Source organism: Eretmochelys imbricata, chromosome 14 (genome assembly GCF_965152235.1).
Source record: "Eretmochelys imbricata isolate rEreImb1 chromosome 14, rEreImb1.hap1, whole genome shotgun sequence".
NCBI classification, from domain to species: Eukaryota; Metazoa; Chordata; order Testudines; family Cheloniidae; genus Eretmochelys; species Eretmochelys imbricata.
Window position 1 is genome coordinate 12,229,187 of NC_135585.1, and position 24,410 is coordinate 12,253,596.

Below are 24,410 nucleotides of genomic sequence, written 5' to 3' on the forward strand. Positions count from 1 at the left end.
GATCAAGCTCCTTATTGATGTTGTCAGTATACAAATAAGTAAACAAAGTCATGTTAATTTGAAAATAATTCAAGTTGTGACAAGGAAATAGAAATAGACACGTTTGCGTAGGAAAGTGTTGATTTCTGAGAGGTTACTAGGGCACGTAAAATGGATGAATGAAACCATTTGATACAGTGTCTCTAAAAGTAACAATGATTATTGTAAACTCTTTGGGGCAGGGACCATCTGTTTGGTTTGTCGAGCGTCTAGTGCAGTGGGGTTCTGGCCTATGACTGGGGCTCTTAGGTGCTACTACATTACAAATAATCATGTTGCTAACATTTATTTTTTTCAGGAACCTATTCAGATTTTCAGGGGGAATAGAGTGTGATCTAGAGTTTGTATTCATCATATAAAGAGAAACATTTTTTAAAAAAAAACCACATCTCATACCATCAGCATAAGGTTTTATGAAATTTATGCATATTCCAGGCAAGCATGGGTAGATGAAGATCAGTTTGACTAAATGTAAAATAAATAGGCATCATCATATAGTGTAAGTCCATTTACAGTGCAGCAGAAATGAAATCCCTTATTTGTTTCAATGCATTGCAATGTACCAGTTGCAATTGCAGTGAGCCTCTGCTTACCATGAAGTTGAGAGATGAACAGTGCCTCCACTGTGAGATGTTTCCCATGTAACCAGTTTTGACCCATAATACCTGTGTAGCAAGGCTCAAAATCAAATTTACAGAATGAGTGGCCTCTGTTCACTGTATAATTATATAGCCACCCAGCCAGATATTATGAACTTACCATATATACTCTTTCATAAGTCGAATATTTTTGGTAAAAAAGTGACACATCAAAGAGTTGGGGTCGGCTTATAAATGGGTCTACAATAAAATGTGGTGATTTTAAACTCTATGGAATCATTTAATTGAATATCTAATACGGTGTTGTTCTGTTTACCTGTAGCATCTACAGGCATGGAGCCCCTCAGCTCCCTATGGCCGCAGTTTGCTGTTCCCAGCCAATGGGAGCTGCGGGAAGTGGCTCCACTTCTCCCAGCTCCCATGGGCTGGGAACGGCAAACCGTGGCCACTGGAAGTTGAGGGGCTCCATGTCTGTGAACGCTCCAGGTAAACAAAACGTCCAGGCCCGCCCGCTAGCGGCTTACCCTAATGGGCCAGGAGCCAAAGTTTGCCAACCCCTGAAATATAGGGTCGGCTTATGAAAGGGTCATACAGTTTTTGCTGTTTTTACCTATCCATCTTGGGGGACTGGCTTATAAATGAGTGGGTTAATGAACAAGTATATATGGTAGATTCTTATTTGTTCATGAACATTTTTGATGCTTCTCTAATGGGATAGTATAGCTCTTCATGAGCAAGACATATGAATTTGCATGAAGGTGAGAACAGAAATGTGTAATATTTAATCAATTTCTACTGGTTGGTGTGGCATCTTAGCTTCAAAAATAAAAGATTCCAAGTTATTTTTCCTTTAGTCACACACTGTTAAAGATTAGTCTCATCATTTCCAATACTTTTTTAAATAAGCCTGTTATTTCCCTCATGTGTTTGAGGTTCAGGAAGTTATTTCCAGTGAGTCTGAGGTTTTGTAAATGAATGAGTGGGTGTGGTGCTATGTATAAAATTCAGCGCACTCCAGTGGATAGAGCAAAAGACTGGATGGACACCAAGGTTCTGTTCTTGCCCCTGCCGCTGACTCTTTGTGTCTGTGAGTGATTTGTGCTCAAGGGAATTTTCAAAGGGCCCCCATCTGGGTGGTCTGCAGAGGATTTGGGAACTTGGTTTTAGGCACTTGGACAACAGAATTTCCAAACCAAATGTTGGTGGTGCTTTTGGAAATTCCATTCCCGATATTGGGTGTCCAAACATTCTGGATGTTTCCCGCTCAGAGTGCCATACACTGTGACTTTCACAAGTTCACTGTGATGTGCTGTGCTCTGCATCCCAGCTGACCTCCCCTTTTAGATATGAGTGCTTCCCTTCACTCCCCAAGGTCATTGAAAAATCTGTATTAATCCTTGCCTGTGACACCTGTAGCCTGCTTAGAGAAAAAGATGGAGGCGTGGTGGGGGGAAGATATTAAAACCGCTTTTCACAGTCTCTGCTCTGAGACCCTCTCTGAGCACATGAAGTAGAGACTATAGGCTTTGGCTGTGAGTCAGGTAAATGCTGAAGGGGTAGGGAAGAGGGGCAGTTGTAGGACATAAGGATCTTGTTACGGTTCTTGACACCACTGTTGTGAAAATCATCTGTACATCCCATACAACCATCATGTTCATGGAATAGCAGTTTCCTGTTTCTATAGGCTTCATTGTCTATCCTTGTTGCCATCAGCAAATCCCAGTACAAATGGACAGTTCAGCAGGGCATTTGTTTGTGCACTAGTGCGTGTGGGGTGTGCCTGTCATAGCATTTAGGAATTCCTACGCAGCGGCCAAGGACTGATGCTGCCAGTGATCTTCCCAATGGTTCTTTGAAAGAACCCAGTCGCAAGGATGCTGAATGTAGTGATGACCGTGGTTGAGAAGGAGAGAACAAAGCTGCTCTGAGTTGGCCCAGATTTGAGGATCCTTTTTTTAACCTCAGGCATTTGAAAAGGGGGCGGGCGGGGTTGGGAATTACATGAAGGGGATTTAAGCATGTGAGTTGTCTGTTTTACTGGCAGTAGTTTATATAGCATAGTTTTGCTACATTTCATTTGTGTTTGGGTAGTAATTTTGTTGAATGGCCAAGTTGAGAGGGCTTTAGAGTGCATAGATAGAGGTGCTGTTTGTTAGCATTTGTATAAATCTAAATACACAGGCAATAAGTGTTATTTTGGATGGACAGCGTTTTCTGTATTGGGGTCACATTCAGCAGTGCACACAATAGCTGGTACTACGACAGTCTTAAGATCTGTCCGTCACGGGCTAAGCCTATGGAAAGAACCCGTCCGTTCCTTGGCAGTCAAAGTTCTTCTCCCATGGAGTGTGCAATAGGCGGGGCTTTCAGAGCTCCTGATGTTCTGTGAAGATAATTTCCGCTTGAAGTCACTGTCTGCGGCTTCAGTGTGTAAGTACAGTCTATCGGTTGTAAGTACTATCATTTATTTGGCTTTGGGGGGGAAGTGCTTTAACAGCTTTTCAAATTTCCCTCAGTGTCTGCTCCAGTATGCTTGGCTTCTTGATTGGCAGCATCAAAAATGGCTGAAAGAGCGAAGAAAACAGGCATAAATTCAAGAGGATGTCTTACTTGACATGCTCTGCTGCCATCCCTATAGCAAAGGGGAGGAATACTTTATTTGCAGACAGGGAGATGTAGAGGCAGGTAAGCATAAATACTGCAAAATGAGACATCCGGGGAGCAGCGATGTCTAAGGCCAGGCTCCCTGTAATGGAACATTGTAACAAGGCTTCTGCCATGGCATAGAAGCAAGCACGAATAAAAGCTGGAGGTGAAGCACAGCAAGCTGTCACCTTCAATAACAAGTGCAATATGCCCTGTTCTATTTATAATCCGTGTCCAGTTTTTCAAAGGGGATTGAAAAGTACCATAGGTCTTTGCGATAGGTATTACCTAGCAGTTAAGAGCAAATCTGGAACATGGAAATAATATATAATACACATTTAAATTCTGCAATTGCAGTTTCCGTTCCAGAGTCAGTTTTACCCTCACTAACGGCAGTTCTTTTCTTCCCTTCATCTCCCCACAACAGCTGCAGCCTCCGATGTGAGAGCGATCTAGCTGTCCCAAAACTTCAGTGGATTTTGATATAAATGGAGCACTGGGACCACATACATAAAAGGAGGGAAAATCTTTGCAGAGGCATATTTCTTCATCTAGCTCCCTGGAGCCCACTCAAAAAAAAAAAATCTAAGCAGCACAAAATAATAAAATATTCTTTTGTAAAAAAAAAAGGCAACGTAAAGAATTGACCTGTGTCCAGCAGCTCATCTCTCAAAGAGAGAGCTCTGAACAATCGGGGAAGAATATCCAGGTTAGGCTTTTTCCACTGGGAAATTTTGGACCAATTATTAAGAATGCGATTAAGATCCTAGAACAGCAAATTGGAACAGTCAGAGCCAATGCAGCAAATGGTAAATACTCTCCAGCTTGTTTTTTAAAAAAAAAAAAAAAGAGAGAGAGATTGAAAATGAGCCTGTCATTGCCTTGAATAATGGCTGCAGAAGGGGCTGTATGAGAGGAGAATGGGCACACCTTTGCAAATGCTGCAGGGAAACAGGCAAGCCAAGAAATAGAATAAGGTTCAGAAGAATAAGCTGCTCTCTATGCAATCTCCCAAGGTAGTCAGAACTGTGTCAGTTTTAGCCAAGGATGCTGTTGACCCATCAGTAGGGGATGATTTTTTTTAAATTTTGGGGTGCATGGAAAATGCCCCTCAAATAGCAGAATAGCTGCAGAGCACCAGAATAACATTGCCATCTCAGGAACTGGCCCAGATAGGGGGAAGGGTATCCATTGTTCAAGCCCAGTGGATAAACGCAACTATGGACAGATGGATGATTGAAATAATCTCTGAGGGATATTCAACAGAACTGGGGGAAGGAGGGGGGAGTGTTTTATCCCTTCGCCAACTGCACAGGAACCATGAAAGCAGAGGACTGCTACTCCCTGTCTTTTTGAGACAAATGAGATAAATCAAGAGCTCTCCCAGATCAGGAGAACTTTTAGGGAGTGCTCCCCCTTTAAAAAACAAAACAGAACAGCATTAATTTCTCTTTTATGGTATCTATATGGCCCTCATCATCACAGTATCTACATACTAATAATTAATGAATTTTATCCTCAATACACCTGTGAGACAGATAAATATTATCCCCATTTTACAGATGGGGAATTGAGGAACAGCATAAACTGGGCGAGTCACTTTAATTTAATACAGGAAGGCTGTGGCTGACTAGGAAATTTGAATCCAAGTCTCTTGAGTTGCATTTTAGCTCCCTATCCACTAGACCTTCCTTTCTATTTAGAACGAAGAACAGTTTGGCTGGCTTAGACTCATTTAGAAGAGCATCTTTTACATCAGCATCTCCTGAACTGACAATCCATCCTACAGCTGCTAATGTGACTGACCTGGAGGCAAAAGAAATTCTATCTCAGATCAGATGTTTCATGTTTTTTCATCTGACAGGCAGGCAAATGGTGGCTGATCTAGACAGAACTATTTTCCCTCTTTCTGCTGCTCCTGTCTTCCCCAGCTGTCTCCTTTCCTGAGTGTCATCCTTCCTCATTAGCTTTAGATCTGCCTTTTCTGGAGAGAGATGGGCCATCATCCCCTCCATATTTCTCCCCCCAGCTCCACTATGATTTACGGTCATTTATATAGTGGTGAAATGCATTGTTTAGTACTTGGGACTCAATCTTGCATTATTCAAGTCAGTGGGAGTTTTTCTATCAACTAGAATGGGAACAGAATCAAGCCCTTGATGGGAATATTTGCCTTGATTCTCCACTGCCCTGCTCTTTTTATCCCCGCTTACAGATAAATTACATTGATGAAAAGTGTGTGTAAACTGCTAATGAAGCAGAATGTGTTCATATTTTTCATGTGGTCTGTAAGTTTTATGGTGTCCTTAACTATTTGCTTCCTACTACTTGGACTTAGTGATGTGACTTGTAAGTACATTGTTACTGCTTTGCAACCCTAACTCATTTTGGAGACCCAGGGCCAGAATCTTTGCTGGTTTCCGCTTCTGCTCAGGGCTGTGTGGGAGTCATTTACTCTGGAGGGTTGTTCTAACCTGCCTCAGCTGGCTGTGATCTCCATGGGGACCGTTTGCAAATCGGAGATAGTCCGAGCACAATGTACTCTGTTCACTCTTCTTCCCCACCCTCAATAATATACCTCTGTTCTCCTCAATTCTTGAAATGTTTGGAGCAAAGGAAACAAGTGTGATTTTGATAGCACCAAATTGGCCACATGGGCCTTCAGCTTAAGTCCTAGAAGAATTGTTAGCCAGGCCACCAACCACATAGTTCCATGGTCCATTTATCGCACTTAAATCCTGTAGTGCTAAAACCCAATGGGCCTCATTCTCATTTACGTTGAGGGCCCTTTATACCACACAGGCAATGTAAAGGGGGCCTTAAATTGAGTAACTATAATTTATTTCCACTTTAAGGCCCCTTCACACTACCAGAATGGTATAAAGGTCCCTCAGTCTTAGTGAGAATCCAGGACCAACATCTTGGCTTTTGAAAGGTCATCACAACATTAGAAATGTTATTTTGGCCCACTTGAGCTCTATCCTTAGTATTAAAGGTGTTTCTAGTAACAGTGGTGCTGGTTTCCTGGATAGGCTCTTTGAAAGGACCATATGGTTGATACCCTTACTCACACAGAGTAGTACTTCAGACAGTCCGATTACGCTAGTTTTTCCAGTGTATTGAGGTCACGTCCAGCAGCCCTTTCAACAAGGGAGTGATTAACACTAAGAAACTACAATAAGGGAGGACAAAGAGCTACTGCAGCTATGTTGATGACATTCTCTTCACAAATTTTGATGGTTCTAATTTTCTGTCTTTACACCAGCACCTGAACTAATTCCATATCTTGGCTTCTTTGCTGAAATTAGATTCCTTTATGAAGTTAGCAAGGCTGGTATTACTTGGTCAGAATAACATTTTTTTGATTTTTTGTTCTTAAAAAAAGCCAGGACATAAGGTTTAAGTGCTGGAGGATTTAGGCAGTCTGTTGGACTGTGAGATGATTTGGATTGGTGCCATGAGTGTCAGCTGTACTATGACTAAAAATCAAGGCCTATCTAACTAATTCAATATGATCAAAGTACTTTTTCCATCTCTGCTTTTACCTTTGATGGGATTTTTGTTGTTATATGGTTTTGTTGGCATATAGTAGATGACTTTTCCTATTCTGAGACAGTGCATCTTTTTGCATTAGTCACAGTTAGTAAAACATAGACAATAATTGCCCTCTGCTCTTTAAAGTTGTCAGTAGTTCGTGTATCAGGTATGCTGCTACTATTACTATTTAAAAGTGTTTCTGGTAACATTACCTAAATATTTTTTTTACAGTGCTAGGTAGGTCTTTTCTGTAGAGTCAGCACATAAGTAGTTCTTAAGAATGCTTGCTTATGAGTAAAGCCCTGCAAATCTGCGGATATCTGCTTTATATCCAAAGAGTATATTTGTGGACCATGAATGGATGTGGACCCAAATTTTATATCTAGAGCCTTGCAAATCTGCGGATATCTGCATCCACGGACCACATTTGCAGATTGTGGATCAGATGTGGATACAAATTTTATATCCGTGCGGGGCTCTACTTATGAGCTAAGCTGGTCCACATGGAGATGGGTGGACGTGCTATTGACCTTCTGTGGGTTTTGAGGGCACTTGGTACCTTTTGTGAGGCACTCAGCTCTTCATAGGATTGGGTGCCTAATTTTGATGCCATAGTATTGATATTAATCCTAAAACGTGTTTTTTTTCCCCCAAATTTACCCAAGTAGCGATGGATGCATGGATTCTATGTACAAGATTATAGGACAGCTGAAGAAACCATCTGCATTCACTGTGGTTGATGAGATTGAAAAAGATGAGGCACGCTTCTGCTTGTATGGAAGGCTGCAATAGGCTGTTGATAATTTTCCCGCTGAAAAAGATATTCTCTGTCAAGGAAAGAACTAAAGCAGAGCGGAACTCTGACAAGATGTCAATAGCTCATGTGCCCTCTCAGGCAGGAATTTAAAATGGTTTCCTTGTAAAGGAAGTCCTATTAATTAGCATTAATAATTTATTGAACTATGAAGGCTCAAGGATATTGAGGCCATTTCTTTGAAGTGCTGAGTGCTCCCAGGCCTCATTGAAGTGAATGAGAATTGAGGGCGCTCAGCACCCTGTAAGGTCAGGCCTGTTGTGAAGTTGATACCAAAACATGCCTACCTTCCTTTTATAGCATCATGTTACAAAGCTTTTCAGACATTAACTCTAGGCACGATTGAATAAATGCTCATTCGTTAGGCATTACCCCTCCTTACACAACACAGGGTGGGCTATTGTAGCGATGTATGCAGGCACTGCTAGCACAGATAGGAGGGGTACAGCTATGTGTCCCGCAGAAACCTGTGGAAGTGAATCTCAGAGCCTGAATCTACCGAGTCAGGCTCACGTGACTCATGCTATGGCGCTAAAAATAGCTGTATAGACGTTCAGGCTTGGGCTGAAGCTCAGGCTCTGAAGCCTAGGTTGAAGCTGGTTAAAGTACTTGGCTAAAATTTAAAAGATATCTGCAAGTGACCTTTACAAAAACACTTTTATATCATCACCATGTTACCCAAATACTATTATTTGGAGTGGAGAGAACTGCTGTTTTCTGTGCCGTCACATGTATTTGTGAACCTCGTTAAAAGGAAAGTGGCTTTATGGCAATGTTTGATGTTTTATAGATGGACTTACTAATGGTATGCAAGATTCCTTGTTAAATTGGGTGCAGTGACATAAAATGGTGCACCCCGCCATGCAATCCGTCCTTTACTTCAGTGGTATGCTTCAGTACTCGGAGAATTGAGTCCAAAGCATTTTCAGCTTTCTCCAGCTAAAAGCTTGATTTAAGAATTTTGGCTTTATTTGTTAATAGTACTAACACAGAATTTACGTGATGTGGCACATACCGTATCTTTTAAACATGAGTAAAGTGCTTATTACCAGTTGTGACCAACCAGACCAAAAAAAGTACATGTGTGCAATTTCTAGTAATAAGAAGGCAGTGCTGTACAATTCTATAGAACTTTCCCTCTGAGGATCTCCAACTCTTTATTAGTATTAATGGGCATGATTTTCATTTACACTAAGGCCCATTTAACACACACTGGCAGTGTAAAGCAACCTGAAATCAGGCGCAGGTGTAATTGACACTCATTTTAAAGACCCCTTGCATTCTGCCTGGGTGGTGTAAAGGGACATGAGTGTAAATAAGAATAAGGCTCCAAAGACTAGCCTCACAGCCCTGTGTAAAATAAAGTATGATTATGGCCATATCAGGTGGTCATGGGAAAATCTAATTTTACAAATTATAACAGGTTCACAGCTTTGGTTGAACATCTACTACAAGAGCATAGGGAGCAGTTCCATTTCATCATCTCATGGGGCCAACTGATGGCCAGAACTGCTCTTCAAGCATCCTTAAATGCAGCAGACACTACTGACTGGTTTGTCTGCCCGGCAGTGGTTACATGCAGGGCATCATGGCAACATCTTTTGGGATTTCGGAGAGAAGTACAGTATGCCATGGAGGACCTTCCCTTGAACAGTCGTTTACTGTTCTCGGAAACCATGGGATGAATCTTTGCACACTCTAAAGGACTCTAGGGCTACTTTATGGTCTCGGGGCATATGTACACCTACAAATGAGAAAAGGTTTAGTACGTCACAGACTGCCCAGAGATTTCATCCTGCTCAGTTTTCTGGATTCCATAGATCCACTGAACCTTCCCAGAAAGAGACCTAGATTTCAGAGAAAGAAGGTTGTCCAACCATCCTCCATGATCACCCAGCCACCTTCAAAGCAACAGTTGTGATGGGTTGGTCCAGGGTTTGAATTCTGCCACATCTCTGGATTTACAGCTGTTTCCATTAGCTCTCCTATCCTCCTTGGAAAGCCACTTGCCTATTTCCAACATTCTCAAAGATGGAGTGCTACAGACAAGTGGGTCATGCAGATGATGACATTGGGCTATGGCATCCATTTTATGTCAGTCCCTCCCTTCCACTCCCTTCCCCTATCCCTCTTTAGGGATCTCTCTCATGCTTTTATTAAGAAGTGAACTCTCATTCAGTTAAAAGCTTTAGAGCCAGTTGCTCCTCCTCACAAGGGCAAGGGATTTTACTCAAAGTATTTCCTTGTCTCAAAGGAAGATGGAGGTTGGAGTCTGATCTTGGATCTAAGACTTCTTAGCAAGTTTGTAAAATCTCAAAAGTTCAGGATGCTAACTCTGGCAGCTATAATTCCTTCACTGGAGAAAGGAGGTAGAAGAGAGAAAATCAATCTTGGAAGAAGAGTCTGTTCTGTGTGTCTCCTCTAACACTGCTGCTGCTAAGGGTGATAACTCTGGCTCTGGCCTGTCCGATTTTTTCCTTATAGTTCTGACTTGGGTGAGACAAACTTGGTACTCTTACCTACTTCACCTCTCTGTCTAACCATCGTCCAAACACCCCACCATTCCTCATCTTCTGACACAGAATGCGGGTCGTGTGCTTCATCCCAACCTAGTAGTTCTCCACCTCAGGGCATGGTTCCTCTTTGGTTCACAGGGTTAGAATCTTCCTGCTCCACAGAAGTACAAAAGGTGTTACTGAATAGTAAGGGATCAACCCGCACTACTTACCTGCAAAAATGGAAGAGATTCTTCCTTTCGTGGTGGTGGTCACTGCCTCATGCTTGAGTCAGTGCCACTTTCAGTCATTCTGGATTATCTGTTGGACCTAAAGAAATCAGGGTTATCAGTTAGTTCAAGTAAAGTCCGTTTGGCTGCAGTAGCAGCCTTTTATATTCCAGTAGAAGGATTCTCCATATTTGATCACCTGGTATCGTCTAGGTTTTTTAAAGGTTTGGGGAATCTCTATCCACAGATCGGAAACCCAACTCCGACCTGGGACCTCAACCTGATACTCAGTTACCTTATGAGATCTCCACTCAGATGAAACCGGGAACAGGTTCCCATTGGTTTATCTATGAAGACAGCCTTTTTAGTAGCTACGACATTGGCCCATAGGGTCAGGGAGATTGAAGCCTTGAAGGCAGATTCCCCCCCCATTTTATGGTGTTCTTTAAAGAAAATGGCTCTTTAGATCCACACCGTAAATTCTTACCTAAGGTTCTTCTGGAGTTCCACCTCAATCAGTCCCATCATCTATCAGTGTTTTTTCTAAAATCACATAGTTCTCTACAGGAATCCTGTTTACATACTGTGTGTGTTAGAATGTTGTTGGCCTTCTACTTAGATAGGGCAAAGCCATTTAAGAAGTCGTCTAGGCTCTTCATTTCCTTCATTTCTACTCAGAAACTATCAAGATGAATATCTGGATGTATTATCAGTTGTTATAATGCTGCAGACATTCATTCTCCCACGCCCCCAGGGTGATAGTACATTCCACCAGATCACAGGCTACATCTGTGGCGTTACTGAAGAATGTACCAGCGTCTGAAATATATAGGGTTGCTACGTGGGTTTCACCACGTTTTTGAAACGTTCTGCCCTGATTCATGCTGTCAGACGTGATGGAGCACTTGGTTCTGTAGTATTCAGTTCTGGACTCTATTCTGAAGCTCCCTCCTGCTTGGGTACTGCTTGGAAGTCACCTAAAGGGAATACCACAGGGACACTACTTGAAGAAGAAGAAGAAGAAGAAGAGGTTACTTTTCGCTTTGTGTGGTAACTGCGGCTCTTTGAGATGCGTCCCCTTACGGGTGCTCCACTACCTACCCTCCTTCCCCTCTGCTTTGGACTGTTCCTTAGGGAATGTTTGGGTGGAGAAGTAACTGGTGTGGGGTTGCCCATGCAACATACCTTTTTACTCCAAAATGAGATGCATCTGCAGTAGTCTGATGAATAAAAGCCACAGGTATGTCCTATCTCTTCTGTATAAATATCCTACTTCTTCTACACTGCTATGTTGAAAGAGGTCTGATGTAATGGCAGTATACCAACACAGGTACTTACATTCAGAGACCACTGATAGCAACACTGAGAAAGAGAGGGAGCTTTGTGGCAAATGGAGATCATTGCAACATTCTGTCACCCTTAAAGGGAAACAGGAATGTAGCACTTTGGATTGCGTCTGCAAATGGCATTTACAGACGACAGCAAGGATGCTAGCAGCGCTCTTGGGAAAATACTTCTGTGTGTTATCTGTTCCTAGGGGCAGACGGTCTCTCCTAATTGCCGGTAGCTTTTATGGTGGACCCACAGATTCAGTGATGCTTCCTAGGGTGGGGGGGAAGTCTAAAGGTTCTGTACAATATACTGATTTAGGTATTTTGAAATTTGCTCACAGATCTAATCTGATGACTCATCAGAAATGAAAACTTGTGGATTCTTAATTTTCCTCACAAATACATCATCTCCTTCTAAACTTTTTCTCCTCCATCATGTTTATAGTGTAGGTAATGCCACATAGCAGCAGCTATTCTCAGAAGTGTGTGATACAATCCTACAACGGATAAAACCGACACCACCATTAATTACAGTAATCTGAAATTTAGTTGGGAAATAAATTTAAATATGGCTTTCATCAGTGAGCACTGAGGAGGAATTCTACAAACACCTTATGACATGGCTTCAGCTAGCTCAATATGCTACATCAAATGCACTGGGCCTCAAGCAGACAACTCAAACATGACCTCATCTAATTCTTAAATTGGGCACATGCTATGGAGTTGTCGAATGATAGGGTCTATATGGCTTGAAGAACTCAGTGTAATGAACTAATGTTGGGAAAGGGGAGTAACTCAGTCCATAATTTTAGTACTTCTATATAACTTAATAAAACGGAGCATTTATTATGTAAGTACGAGAAATGGATTGCACACGGAATATTTTGGGTGAAGACATTATTGCTACGTTGGTGGTCACATCCATATTCCCTGCTGTTAAGATGGCTTTTTTTTTTTTTTTTTGAGGGGTTGGAAAGTTGATTGATGTTTTGACCAAAGTAAGACTGACTAATAATTAACAATTAGGGTGGATGGAGGAATTCCTGGAAATATAGATATGGCAGAAATATAAACTAGTGGCCAGAATTGTGCCAAGCTTTGTCATTCCAGACAGTCTCATCTTCTTTCATCTCCTTCCTTTATTCTTAAACCCATCTTGGACTTGTATGTTAATTTCATGTACCCATAATTTGAATGTGTGGATTGATTCCTTTGAACTGTGCAGTTTTGGATGTTTCCACATATTGTGTATGTATGCAGGATGTATGTGCGGTGCATGTGTGTGTGTGTGTATATAAAAATTTATGTAATTGTATAGAGTCTTTCAATAAATTAAATAGTGCAAAACACTGAATGCAAGTGGGGGATGGAATCTGGGACCATCAGTGGCAAAATCTGAGCTTTAAAGGAGTGACTCGTTTAATTTTAAGTAAGTAGCAGTCCTTTATCATTTATAAGGGCCAGCCACTCGGGCGAGACATGATCATGTGCATTTAAGCAGTGTATGAAAAGAAGTGTCTTAATTACCATGGCAATGGAAACCTAGAAATACCTAAATGAATAAACCCAGGGGTCTCATTTATGTGACACAGCAGTGTAGGAGTTGTGATAAAGTATGGGGGGGTCATACATTTCCATTTTTCTTTCGAGTGGATTAAATGAGGCACACTGAGGGAATTATGCTATTTGCAGCATCATGTATGCTACAGATGTAAAAAGCCTCATTCCTTGGCAGTAATCCCTAAACTATAAAGTCAAATCTGTTTCTGAGCGGCGCAAGGCCATCATGTCAGATGGGCATGACTATAGGTAGCCTAGAGACCACATACTGGATGTACATCAGGTGTAAGTATCACAGATAGGATTCCCAGCTTGGAGTGTCCATATGCCTGTTCATCTTTATTTTACAATGCTGTGTTTACGGCACAGTTGCATTACTAATCCAGTTTTGGGTGTGATTAAGTTTCAAAAATAAAGAACAGATTCCTTGCTTATCAAATAAGACCTTTTGCTTCATGCTAATTGGCATGTTGGGTTAGGAGGGAAGGGTTTTGGAACACTCTCTCTCTTCTTTTATTTTTTTCTCCTTCACTCTGAAATGAAGGCTTCATGAGTCTGTTTTTTTCCATTCCATTGCAAGTCCCTGTAGGATCTGTCAAAACAGGTCTCTGGCACCAGGGCTTACTTTAGCTGTGCTGCGGAGTGCAAAGTCATGTTCAGTGACTCTCTGCATAATTTTTGAATGATGTTTTGCCTGAACTGGTATTAAATGTTGAGGTTTCAGGGTTCTAGGAAGAACATGGCACTGGGGATTGTCTCTCTAGCTGCCCTCTGACAGCAGCACCACTGCCTTCCTCTTGATTTCCTTGGTGGCTACAGACTTCCATAATACAACAATGGCCCCAGCAATGCTCTTGCCTTATCTCGGATGTTTTAAATGTCTGTGATACGGTATCTCAACATACTTGCTTCCTAAATTACTTTTTATACGTGTAATTTTCATGTGTGCTGAACTGATAAAGATCTGATATCTGTGGAATGCACAGAGTGATGCCAGGTCATGCCCTTCTACTGTAGCTGAAACAGCTGCACAGACATCCGGTTATTTAGTACAAAGGCTTGATAACCTAGTTTTCTTGTTCATTTCACACAGCTGAGAATGATGGCTTTCCATGCTAATGCAGAAAAGTTTAAAAGGAGGGCAAATATCTTACCTTTTCTGGTATTAGCTTTATTAAATGGAAGGGAGGGAACGTCACAACAGAATCAGTGTGGTTTTGGTACATTAGTTTTATGGTATTGATGATTCTATTAAACAATTATTCTTCCTCCCCCCCCCTTTCTGGATGGTCTGAAATGGATCACTGCATACAACTTTAGGGTTGGCTATAAAATGGGTAAGATTGGTGGTTTCTCTGCTCTGTGTACCTATATTGGTTATAATAAAAAATTTGCATTTATATAGTGCCCTTCATCCCCAAGATCTTTATAAGGTGTGTCTGTGTATATATTACTTCATCCATTACTGAAATGCAACCTCCTATGGGAGACTGTTCAGCTGTGTATAATAATGCTATGGTGACGCTTCAGCGTAATTTTAAACTGCAGTGGGATTTTAAATAGGCGGAATAATTCCTAGATTTGGTTTGGAACTCCCTCTACTCTTGCTGAAGCATCATGGAATTTTTAATAATGGTCAATAGCGTGGTATTAGATCTTGTCTGAAAGGCATTACCAACAGCAGCTCTCAGAACCTCTTAGCACCGGTGGGGAGAACTGTTCTGTGCTGACTTGGAGGCAAGAACATCTTCTGATGGACGGTGTCTCTAGCTTCTTGTAGCTGCTGTGAATTTATGGAGGTCTTCATCCAAATAGTGACATAGCTTGACCCTACTGAGGCATCTGTCCTGCAATCTGATATACGTAGGTCGGAACCCTCTGCCCATATGGACCGCCACTCAAGATCTTCTGGAATACACAGGCATGGGGTCCTCCTGTACAGATCAGACTGCAGGATCGGGGATAATGTTTATGATCTGAATACTTGATATCCAGATAGTGTCTGCCCCAGTGAGCTAACAATTGTTGTACTGTCTTTGTCTATATGTTTATACAGTGCCTAACACAATGAAGCCCCACCTGGTTTGAGGTTTCTAGACTCCAATAGCAATGTTGAATGATGATGATCTATAAAATGTAAAGAGTGCACAGTGGAACAGCAATTCCAGTTAAATGTTTCCTGTCGTACTGACACAGCCCCAATACTGCAAGAACCCTGGGTACCCACACAGTTCCGATGCTATGATGGCTGTGGTTTGGTTTCTCATAACCAGAAGATTTCTGTCTTTGTCCATATCATTAACTGAGTTTGGTTTTACTCTTGTTTCTGCTGTTTGCAGTCAGTCACTCAAATTGTCAAGAGAAACCAAATAAATGCCGCTTATGACTGACAGAACAGTGTGTAACGATCCTCATGTTCTATACTTTTTAGTCAGATTGTTATGACCTCTTTGTAATTTTTAATCAACAAATGTATTGTCATTAGATTTTTGGAATTTTCTCGGGTGATTGAGTCTCTTTTATAAAATATCTGAACTCAAGATGAAATTATAACAGAAAGCTGCTAACTCCAGCATTTCTTTGTGACTGCGTGTTTGCTTTCAGAAGTTGTCACTCATAGTTTATTCTGAAGCCCTTGCACTATCTACAGCAAAATATAAACTAGTGGTACACTGAGTAGCTGAGGTTTCCATAATACTCTGAGTCTATGAAAATACTTGAGGTCAGGAACATTTAAAAGTGTTAGGCTTCATCTTTTGGAATACCTATTGAAATGAAATACAAGTTTGTTTTTTGTACCTGTCCATGCAGTTTGAACATTTTCTTTTTTAGTTGACAGAGTTCACACTGTGGTGATAAACTTCAGTGCAATTCTAATTTGCTTGCTAAGAGGAGTAATGGTCTTGTGGATAAGACACTGACCTAGGACTCAGGAGGTTTCAGTTCCTGGCTTTGCCACTCATTTCCTCTGTGACTTAAGACCAGTCACTAACGCCAGAGTTTTCACACATGGGTGCCTCAATTTCAGCTCCTAAATGCATACTTTAGACAGCTAATTAGAAGTGGCCTGATTTTCAGAAGTGCCGAACATGCATAAATCCCATTGAACTCCATGGCATCGGCAGGTGTTCAGCATTTTTGAAAATCAAACCAGTTTTATTTAGGAGCATAACCTTTTGCATCCAGGTTTGAAAACTTTGGCCATTATAGCTCTGTCTTTTGGTTTAACTATGTATAAAATTAATATTGTTGTTGTCTAAGGGCTCTAGTCGTAGATCAGGGCTGCATTATGCTAGGCGCTGTACAAATGCATAGCAAAAAGACAGTCTGTGCCCCCAAAGTGCTTACAGTCTAAGTAATAGGAATAATGAAACTCCTGTGCTGTAATTAATGTTTGTGATGCTATCAGATACCATGGTGTTGTGGGTATGTAGACATCCCTATGACTGCAGTACCTTGATTGAATTCAACGAGAGATGGGGCTGCTCCTCACCCCACAGATGAAGGCCCAGGACAATCAAACCAAAAGTTATTTGTCTTTTCCTCATGTACCTCTTACTAGTTTAACTAAATCTTATATGTTAAAATTGGTTCCAGCTGAAGAATCACATTGGTTAAAAACTGTTGCTATCTGGGTAGTATTTGTTCTCAAATTTTTATAAATAGGGTGAGTACTATCAAGCATTAAAGCAAATTAAAAACAAAGGGTTGGGGCTAGTACAAATAAGAAAACTGGAGTGCATTTGTGCATGCTGATAGAGTGCATAGTATTGAAGAGCTCGTAGGATATTGCTCTTACTGTACGACTCCTCCCTCACCTCCTTTGGCACAAAGCCATCCTCCCAGTGATACTGGATCTGTTGCAGCCTTTGTCTCTACCTGATAAAGAGCTTTGAACTAGTTCTTCAGAGACAGCTTCCGTAGATAAGGATTTATGGAATCTGTTGTGTCCCCGCCTCATGTTCGACAGAATCTGAAGCAAACTGTGACAAGGATCTTTGCATCTATTACAGTCCCTCCCGCCCCCCAAAAAGGAGGGGCAATGCGTAGGAATCTCTTGCAACCACCGCTAACAAAGCTGAAGCAACTTGGACAAATATACATGGACTGAAATATCCAATGACTGCAGATGATGAACGATGCTCCTTTACTAATTCGATGGAGAAGATTTAGGCCCAGTCCTGCCAAAGAGTTATGCATGTGCTTAACTTTATTCACATAAGTAGTCCTATTGGCTTTGGTGGGTCTACTCCATATGCTTGAGTCAAGTATAGATGTAAGTGTTAGCAGGGTTGGGGCCTATGTTAGGAAGAGAGGGTGGGACACTTTAAAAAAAAAATGATCATGCTTATGACTTGGTGTGGTTAATTATCTGGGTGGAGGGGGTCTGTACATTTCTAGCTATTCTAGACTGATTAATATGTTTTGAACTGTATTTTCATTTGTACGTGTGATAAGAGCCAGTGATGGGGTGCATCATTATACTTGTGTGTGACAGCCTATAGGACCAGAAGCAGTCAAAGAAGGGATGGCTGCACTGGGCCAGGGTTGAGAGCGGTGTAAAGTTGGGCACAGCTGGGGCCACCCCTCCCCCCAGCACCCAGAACTGTGTAGGGGAGACCCCTCATGCACACTCTGGCAGTACAATGACCCAGCTGCTGCCTTCCCTCATCCCCCTGCCCCCACCCCCCCATGTGGCTTTGTGGACCACAGCAAACAGAAGCCAGGCAGAGGCGTGAGCCAGTAGGCCCCACAAGCAGCTAAAGAAGGTACCTTGGGCCCTCAGGACATTCCAGTCAAAACAGTAAAATGTTCTGACTTCCTCTGCCCTGTGCTGATGGATCGTATGCTCCAACCTTCCCTCTTCCTCTCCCTCACCTCAGTCTTTTCACTTCAGTATCACTTCACACCTGCCGCTCTTCCTCTGCCCTGTTCTTCTTACCCTTCTTCCCTTTTCTTTCCGTTTAGGTAATCTCCCCTCCCTGCCCCTAACTGACCCCCCACCTTGCAAAATAATGGAACAAACATGAACAAAATAATGGAAAATAATGGAAACAAAATAATGGAAAATAATGGAACAAAATAATGGAACAAAGCTGCCATCCCATCATTTTAAATTAAAACTGGATGTTTGATACGAATTACTTTTTGGTGCTATGAACATGTGAAAACTGTGTTTCAAATGGTATAATGCTTCTCAGAATGATTAACTGAAAAGTCCTGGAAGATTCTGAACATAAGAGACATAGCTATACAGAGAAAATGGGCCATTCTTTAATAATTTTTCTTGACCCATAGTTGTCCATTGTGCAATGCAGTGTTCCATTCCCCTCCACACGTTGCTTCCCTCCAGCCCAGAAGAGGCTGAATTTTGGTGGTTCTGTATGAAGCAATACACGTGTGTGAAGTACTTTCAAATTCTTTAAGATGTAATATTGTAATGAACTAAATACAGTAGCGTGGATGTGTGTGTATATATAAAATTCAGTCACGCCAATGTTCTCTGGTGGATGTGGATTCAGAACTGCTCAGTTGTGTGTGACAGACTCAATATTGCTAACAGAGGTCCTCTGTTAGCTGAGGCAGTAGGGATCTGCACAGGACAATCGGAGTTTCAGCTCCATTGCTGCCAGGAAGTTCTGAGCGTCCATCGTATGCAACGTAATGACTGCTGTGACGTCTTAGGTCATGACAGATTTGTTGTTTTTGAGAGTTTTGAAATTGCTTGTATTATTGAAAAAAGAAAAGGAGGACGTGTGGCACCTTAGAGACTAATCAATTTATTTGAGCATAAGCCGATGAAGTGAGCTGTAGCTCACAAAAGCTTATGCTCAAATAAATTGGTTAGTCTCTAAGGTGCCACAAGTACTCCTTTTCTTTTTGCAAATACAGACTAACACGGCTGCTACTCTGAAACCTTGTAGCATTGAGGTTTTCTTAATGTTTTATGGTTTCTTTGGTTGTTTCCTTCCAGCTCAACAGAATTCACCAAAAATCCATGAGGGCTGGTGGGCCTATAAAGAGGTGGTCCAGGGAAGCTTTGTTCCAGGTAAGTGCAGTTTTACAGTCCTAGCTTTTAATATATGGTTTTGTTTTTACATTGCACTGTGGACAAATACATCTGTACACACCAGCGCATTAGAGTGAATGATGTAAAGGTTTTATTGGTGCATCTGCTGAAGAACATTGCTCTCTTCTTCAGCAGAAGATGCACAGTTACTGATGCCATTGTTATCTCTTGCTGGTGTCTGTTCTCATGTTACTGTTCCAAAACTTCACATTCAGTTACTTGTGAAGAAAAGAGGGGACTGGTAAGTCTGACTGTAAATTGGTTGAATTTAGCTTATGGATACAAGACTCTGTTAGGCAAAGCAATTTCTACACACCTAATAATAAACTAACAAAGGCAAAGTGTGGAAAACATCACCCTAACATGTAAGCGTCCAGTATTTTATTATGCAAGTGTCGTTTATTTCAGTAAAAAAAGAACAATGTGGAAAAGGAATGTGGAGCTGCAGCCCTTACTGGAGTAAGGCAGTTCTGCCAAGAGATTACATTTAGTTATTAAACAATCAATGTGAGTGTAAAACAGGCTAGATGGATATAAGCAAGTAGCACCTTGGGAATATAGACAAAAGTAAAATTCGAACCAGCTGAGTCCAGGTATAAGCAAAACATAAAAGTAACCCAGAAACACAAAGGTGCAGTGTAGTCAGAATAATGGGATAAGGCTTCAGTGGAGGCCCCAGTGGTAAGATACTGTAAGTAGTTTAAGCTTAAAGATGAGAATTTTTCTTTCTCCTAACTTTGTTATATATGTAGAAATACAAATGACATGTTGTGGGCTGTTCAGTGGTTGACGTGTGCATGATAAAAGGTGGGTGGGAAGAGTGAAAATTGCAGGATTTATCTCTGTTAGCAAGTGTGACCATTTTAACCTGTATTTGATGCAACAACCTCGGGAAATGTTTACCTCGAAACAGCTAAAACTCCTTGTAATGACTGGCACTTAACTAATGATGCTACTGATGGAACAGTCTGATATATGTGCTGCTTCTGTAATTGTTAATTCAGCAGGACTGGAGACTTAATAGTAGGGTAAGATAAATGGTTCATGGAGTAGGGGTGTTCATTATGGTTCAGTTCTTTAATCTCCCGCTATCACTGTGGACGAAGGTATGAGGTAGGTGGCTAAAATGCGAGCTGTTACCATTATTGTTACTTATTTATTTTAAGTGTCGGTCTGTCTGTGTTTTTTTTTTAAATATGATTGAAATATATGTCTGCCCACATTTTTCTGATGGAATCAGGTCACAGCAGGGACAGTGTTTTATGACACCATCATAGTATCAAAACTTCCACCTACAGCTTTTTCTCAGAGAGCTAGAAAATCTCACGTAGTGCAAGGTGGGTTTTTTTTCTTTTTTTCTTCTTCTTGATCAGGCATCAGATTTCTCCATTGTTATGGCAACAGCTATGGTTTGAGGATCAGATTAAAAATAACATCCCAAGGGTGCTAAGTTATCTTGATATAAGTGATAGTATAAATGAAACCAAACCTATTAAACCAGGGATTTCTGGTTATGAAATCCATGCACCACACAAAGAGCAGCATCTGCGGACTTTAAACCTAATTATATACTGATGTGGTGTAAAGCAACTTCTCGGAGTTCTTGGAAGTTTTTTCTGGACTGTCAAGTACCTTGAACTATATTGTTATGCATACTCAGATGCTAAGGTCAGTAGTGGAAAACAACTTGGAAGTTATAACAACCTGTATTCAGCAGGGAATGTCAACTTGGCGTTCCCTACAATGCAGATTGCATACCAGGTCCATAATAGATTGTAGGATGGTTCTCTTCCCAATACATATGTGGAAATTGTTAAGAATGAGACTCTGCCATTCTGTACTTTCTAAGCATTCCAGTTTAGCTTCTCTGAGTTGAAATAGTTTAATTGCTAATAAACTAATTCATGTAAAGAAACCAGTTTGTTCTGAAGCCAAATAATGCTGTTACATACTGGTGAGGTTTCAGTCTTTAAGAGCTCAAAATATCTAATCCAGAGAGCCTTCCAAATACCCAGAGCCGAATCAGGAGGAGATGGTCATAGCTGGAGACAAAAAGAGGTAAGAGCTGCCAGAACAGCATGGAGAGAGACCTCCGTCTGGAGGTCTTGGCCTATTTAACAAATCCCCTAAATATTCAAAAAATGTTGAATATTGAACTTAACCTAGAATGTGTCATCAGAAAAAATAAATGTGGCCTAGAGAGACAAATATGAACTGTTACGTTTAATGGCTCATTGAAATAGCACATGGGAAAGTAAAGCAGCACAGATCACTTAAGTGCACTGGTTATGGAAAGACTGCCAGGTTTCTTCCTGAAACTTGACACCTCAATGCTGCAAAATCTTATTGGGGGTTCCAGAAAAAATCAAAATTTCAAATGTGTCCAAGTTCCATTTTTCCAAGTGACTCGAGAGCTTAAATCCCATGGATTTTCAGTGGGATTGAGGCTCATAAGTGTCTAAATGGCTTTTGAACATGGGGGATTTAGGCTGCTCTGTGACTTAGTATCTCTTTAAAATGTTACCATGGATCATACTTTGTCACATACTGTATTTATTATCAGCCAGCTAATGAAGACATCAGTCAGAGAGCTCCAAATAATTATGTCCATGATTTCAAATGTTGATGTCTAAAGATGGGCTTTTTAAACGCATATTTAGGTGACTGAATTGAAATTAGAGGCCTGATTTTCAGACATGCTCAGCACTGAAAAATTTTGCCTCTGATATCTGTTTAGGGACCTAAATGTGCGTTTAGGAGACTAACATAAAACACCCAAGTTAGAATATTCTGGTCATAAATCTTTCAGTGTGATATTCTGTTTCAGATGTGTTAAAATAGGGCCCTGTTTTAGTACAGTAGATAGTCCGCATTCATGCTCCAGCTCTTACACAGTTTTATCTTTGGTGAGTACTTCTTAAAATTGAACCATATTTTATAGTCCATTTTTGGTGTTGCTTCAGAGGGTTACAGACCATCCCACAGAAGGCGCCTCTTTTTTCCTCCACCCCTTTCTAAAAACTAAAAATCTGTTGGGATTTAAAATAAAGCAAACAAAATAGAAAGCGAGAAATGCTCTGAAATTTAACTTAATTCAAGAACGAACGTACATTCAACTTTAAAGAAGGTGCAAGAATGGAAAAGGGGAGGAGACATTTTTTCTTTATGCCTGGGGTATTTGCATCATAATCCACGTTACGCATTTTTGATTGATGTTACATGCTGGAAAGAGTCAGGAATGCAAAGAAAACTTTGTAACATAAGTTTTCTGTAAACACACACATGATAATAAATATTGTTTGATGTGGACAGTTTGTTTTGGTTTTGCTGCCATTATGAACTAGTTCCACAGCACTAAAATAGCACCAGCAATTTTGGTTTAGCAGAAACTCTAATGAATATCTTTGAAGCAAATCCTGCCCCACCTCCTTCATTCCAGCTCCAGAAGGCCCTAAGCACAGCAGAACCTTTATGCTACCCTATGTGTGTGGTGTATGGTGTATGTCTGCTCACTTTGGTCTCCACTGCAGCTTTCTCACAGCACTGTGTGAAAGGGTTTGTGGAAGGACGAGCCACAGCTTCAGTGACTATGGGTTGTGATTGTGATGATCCACTTGCCAAAATCCCTGCCTTGTGTTGCAGCTTCTATTAGATTATGAGGGCTGTACTAATAGCACTAGTGCTGTTCCTCCAGTAGGAGGATTCTCTGCAGAGTTATGTTGCATAGTGGTTAGGGAACTAGTCTAGCACAAGGGAGACCTGGGTTCAAGACCCTGCTCTGCCACAGTCTTCCTCTGTGACCTAGGGCAAGTCACTTAATCTCTCCACGCCTCAACTTCTCCATCTGTGCAATGGGGAGAATAGCACTCCTACCTCACAGAGGTGTTGTGAGGATAAATGCACTTATGACTATAAGGAACTCAGATAATACAGAAATGGGGGTCATATAAATATATTAGATATCTAGAAGACAGATGGACATCGACTTTGCTGGGGAATCCAGGATCTAGTCCCTTCTGGAAAAGAGGGTAATGCATTCAAATAAGTCAGAACGTTTGTCAGTTTTTTTTTCCTTTTTAAAGGAGCTAGATCCATAAAAAAATATTATCTCCTTCAGTTGCCAGTTTCTCCATTGCTTCCTCTCTAGAGTTACACTCTGCTTGAACGCACTGTTCAGGACCACTGTTACCTATATATCTATATATAATGTGTGTGTGTGTGTGTGTGTGTAATTTTATATATATATATATATAGGGAAAAGTCCACATAACTGCCTACCAGTGAGCTTTGCTTACACTTTTCCTTTCTTATACTGTACTACAGTTTGGGGGGCAACACGGGTTTATGAATGTGCCATTACATTTAACACCAAACTGCGCCAAGTCTGTTGCTATTATACTGTGTGTGTCAAATGAGATCTTTAGGAAAAGCTAGTTAATTTGTTTGTGTGAGTCTTGAAGACTTCACTTCAGATCACTTGGTAATGAGACACTTCTTTTCCCCCCTCTTGATTTGAAAGGAAAATTTGGTCAACAAGCAACCTTTTCAGAGAAGGGGCATCTGTAGAGGTGAGAATGACAGTAACTGTTCTTGTGCTCATGAAAGTGCAGCTGCTCTTCAAAATATCGGTGAAAGCAAATACACTATGGGCAGATACCTGTTGCCAGTGCACACGCTTAGTCATAGTCTAGAATTATATCATCTGATTTTTTTGTTTTTTCAGGAATAAATTCATGTTAAAGAAAAATAGCAAAACAGAAATCTGGGCATTTCTAATTGGTCCTGGTGACAGGGGATACGTTCTCTGGTTTGGAGTTGAGACATGTAAAAATTGTGGATTTCTCCATAGTGCATTCATTTAAAAACACTATCTGTTTGAGCCAACACATATCAATAGTTGTGTCTACAACTTTAGTTGCTTCATTCATAAATTGATATTCGTTTGTAAACAGTATTTATATAGAACACTGGGTTAGGACTATGAGCTCACACATCTCCTTTATATGATGGTGATAGTGGGAAAACCTGAAAGCCTGTTTGTTTATAGAGCTGTTCTGATGGTTAGTTTTGCAAATTTGAGCTACAGGTC

General features: G+C 41.0%; 1 protein-coding gene across 1 annotated transcript in view; it reads left to right on the forward strand.

The window, feature by feature from the left end:
• The window catches only part of CA10 (carbonic anhydrase 10), a 331,719-nt gene that overhangs the window by 36,506 nt on the left and 270,803 nt on the right, over positions 1–24,410 (forward strand). The window contains exon 2 of the mRNA XM_077834188.1: positions 19,226–19,300. Coding sequence (XP_077690314.1) covers positions 19,226–19,300 — 75 coding nt within the window. The remainder of the gene's footprint in view (positions 1–19,225; positions 19,301–24,410) is intronic.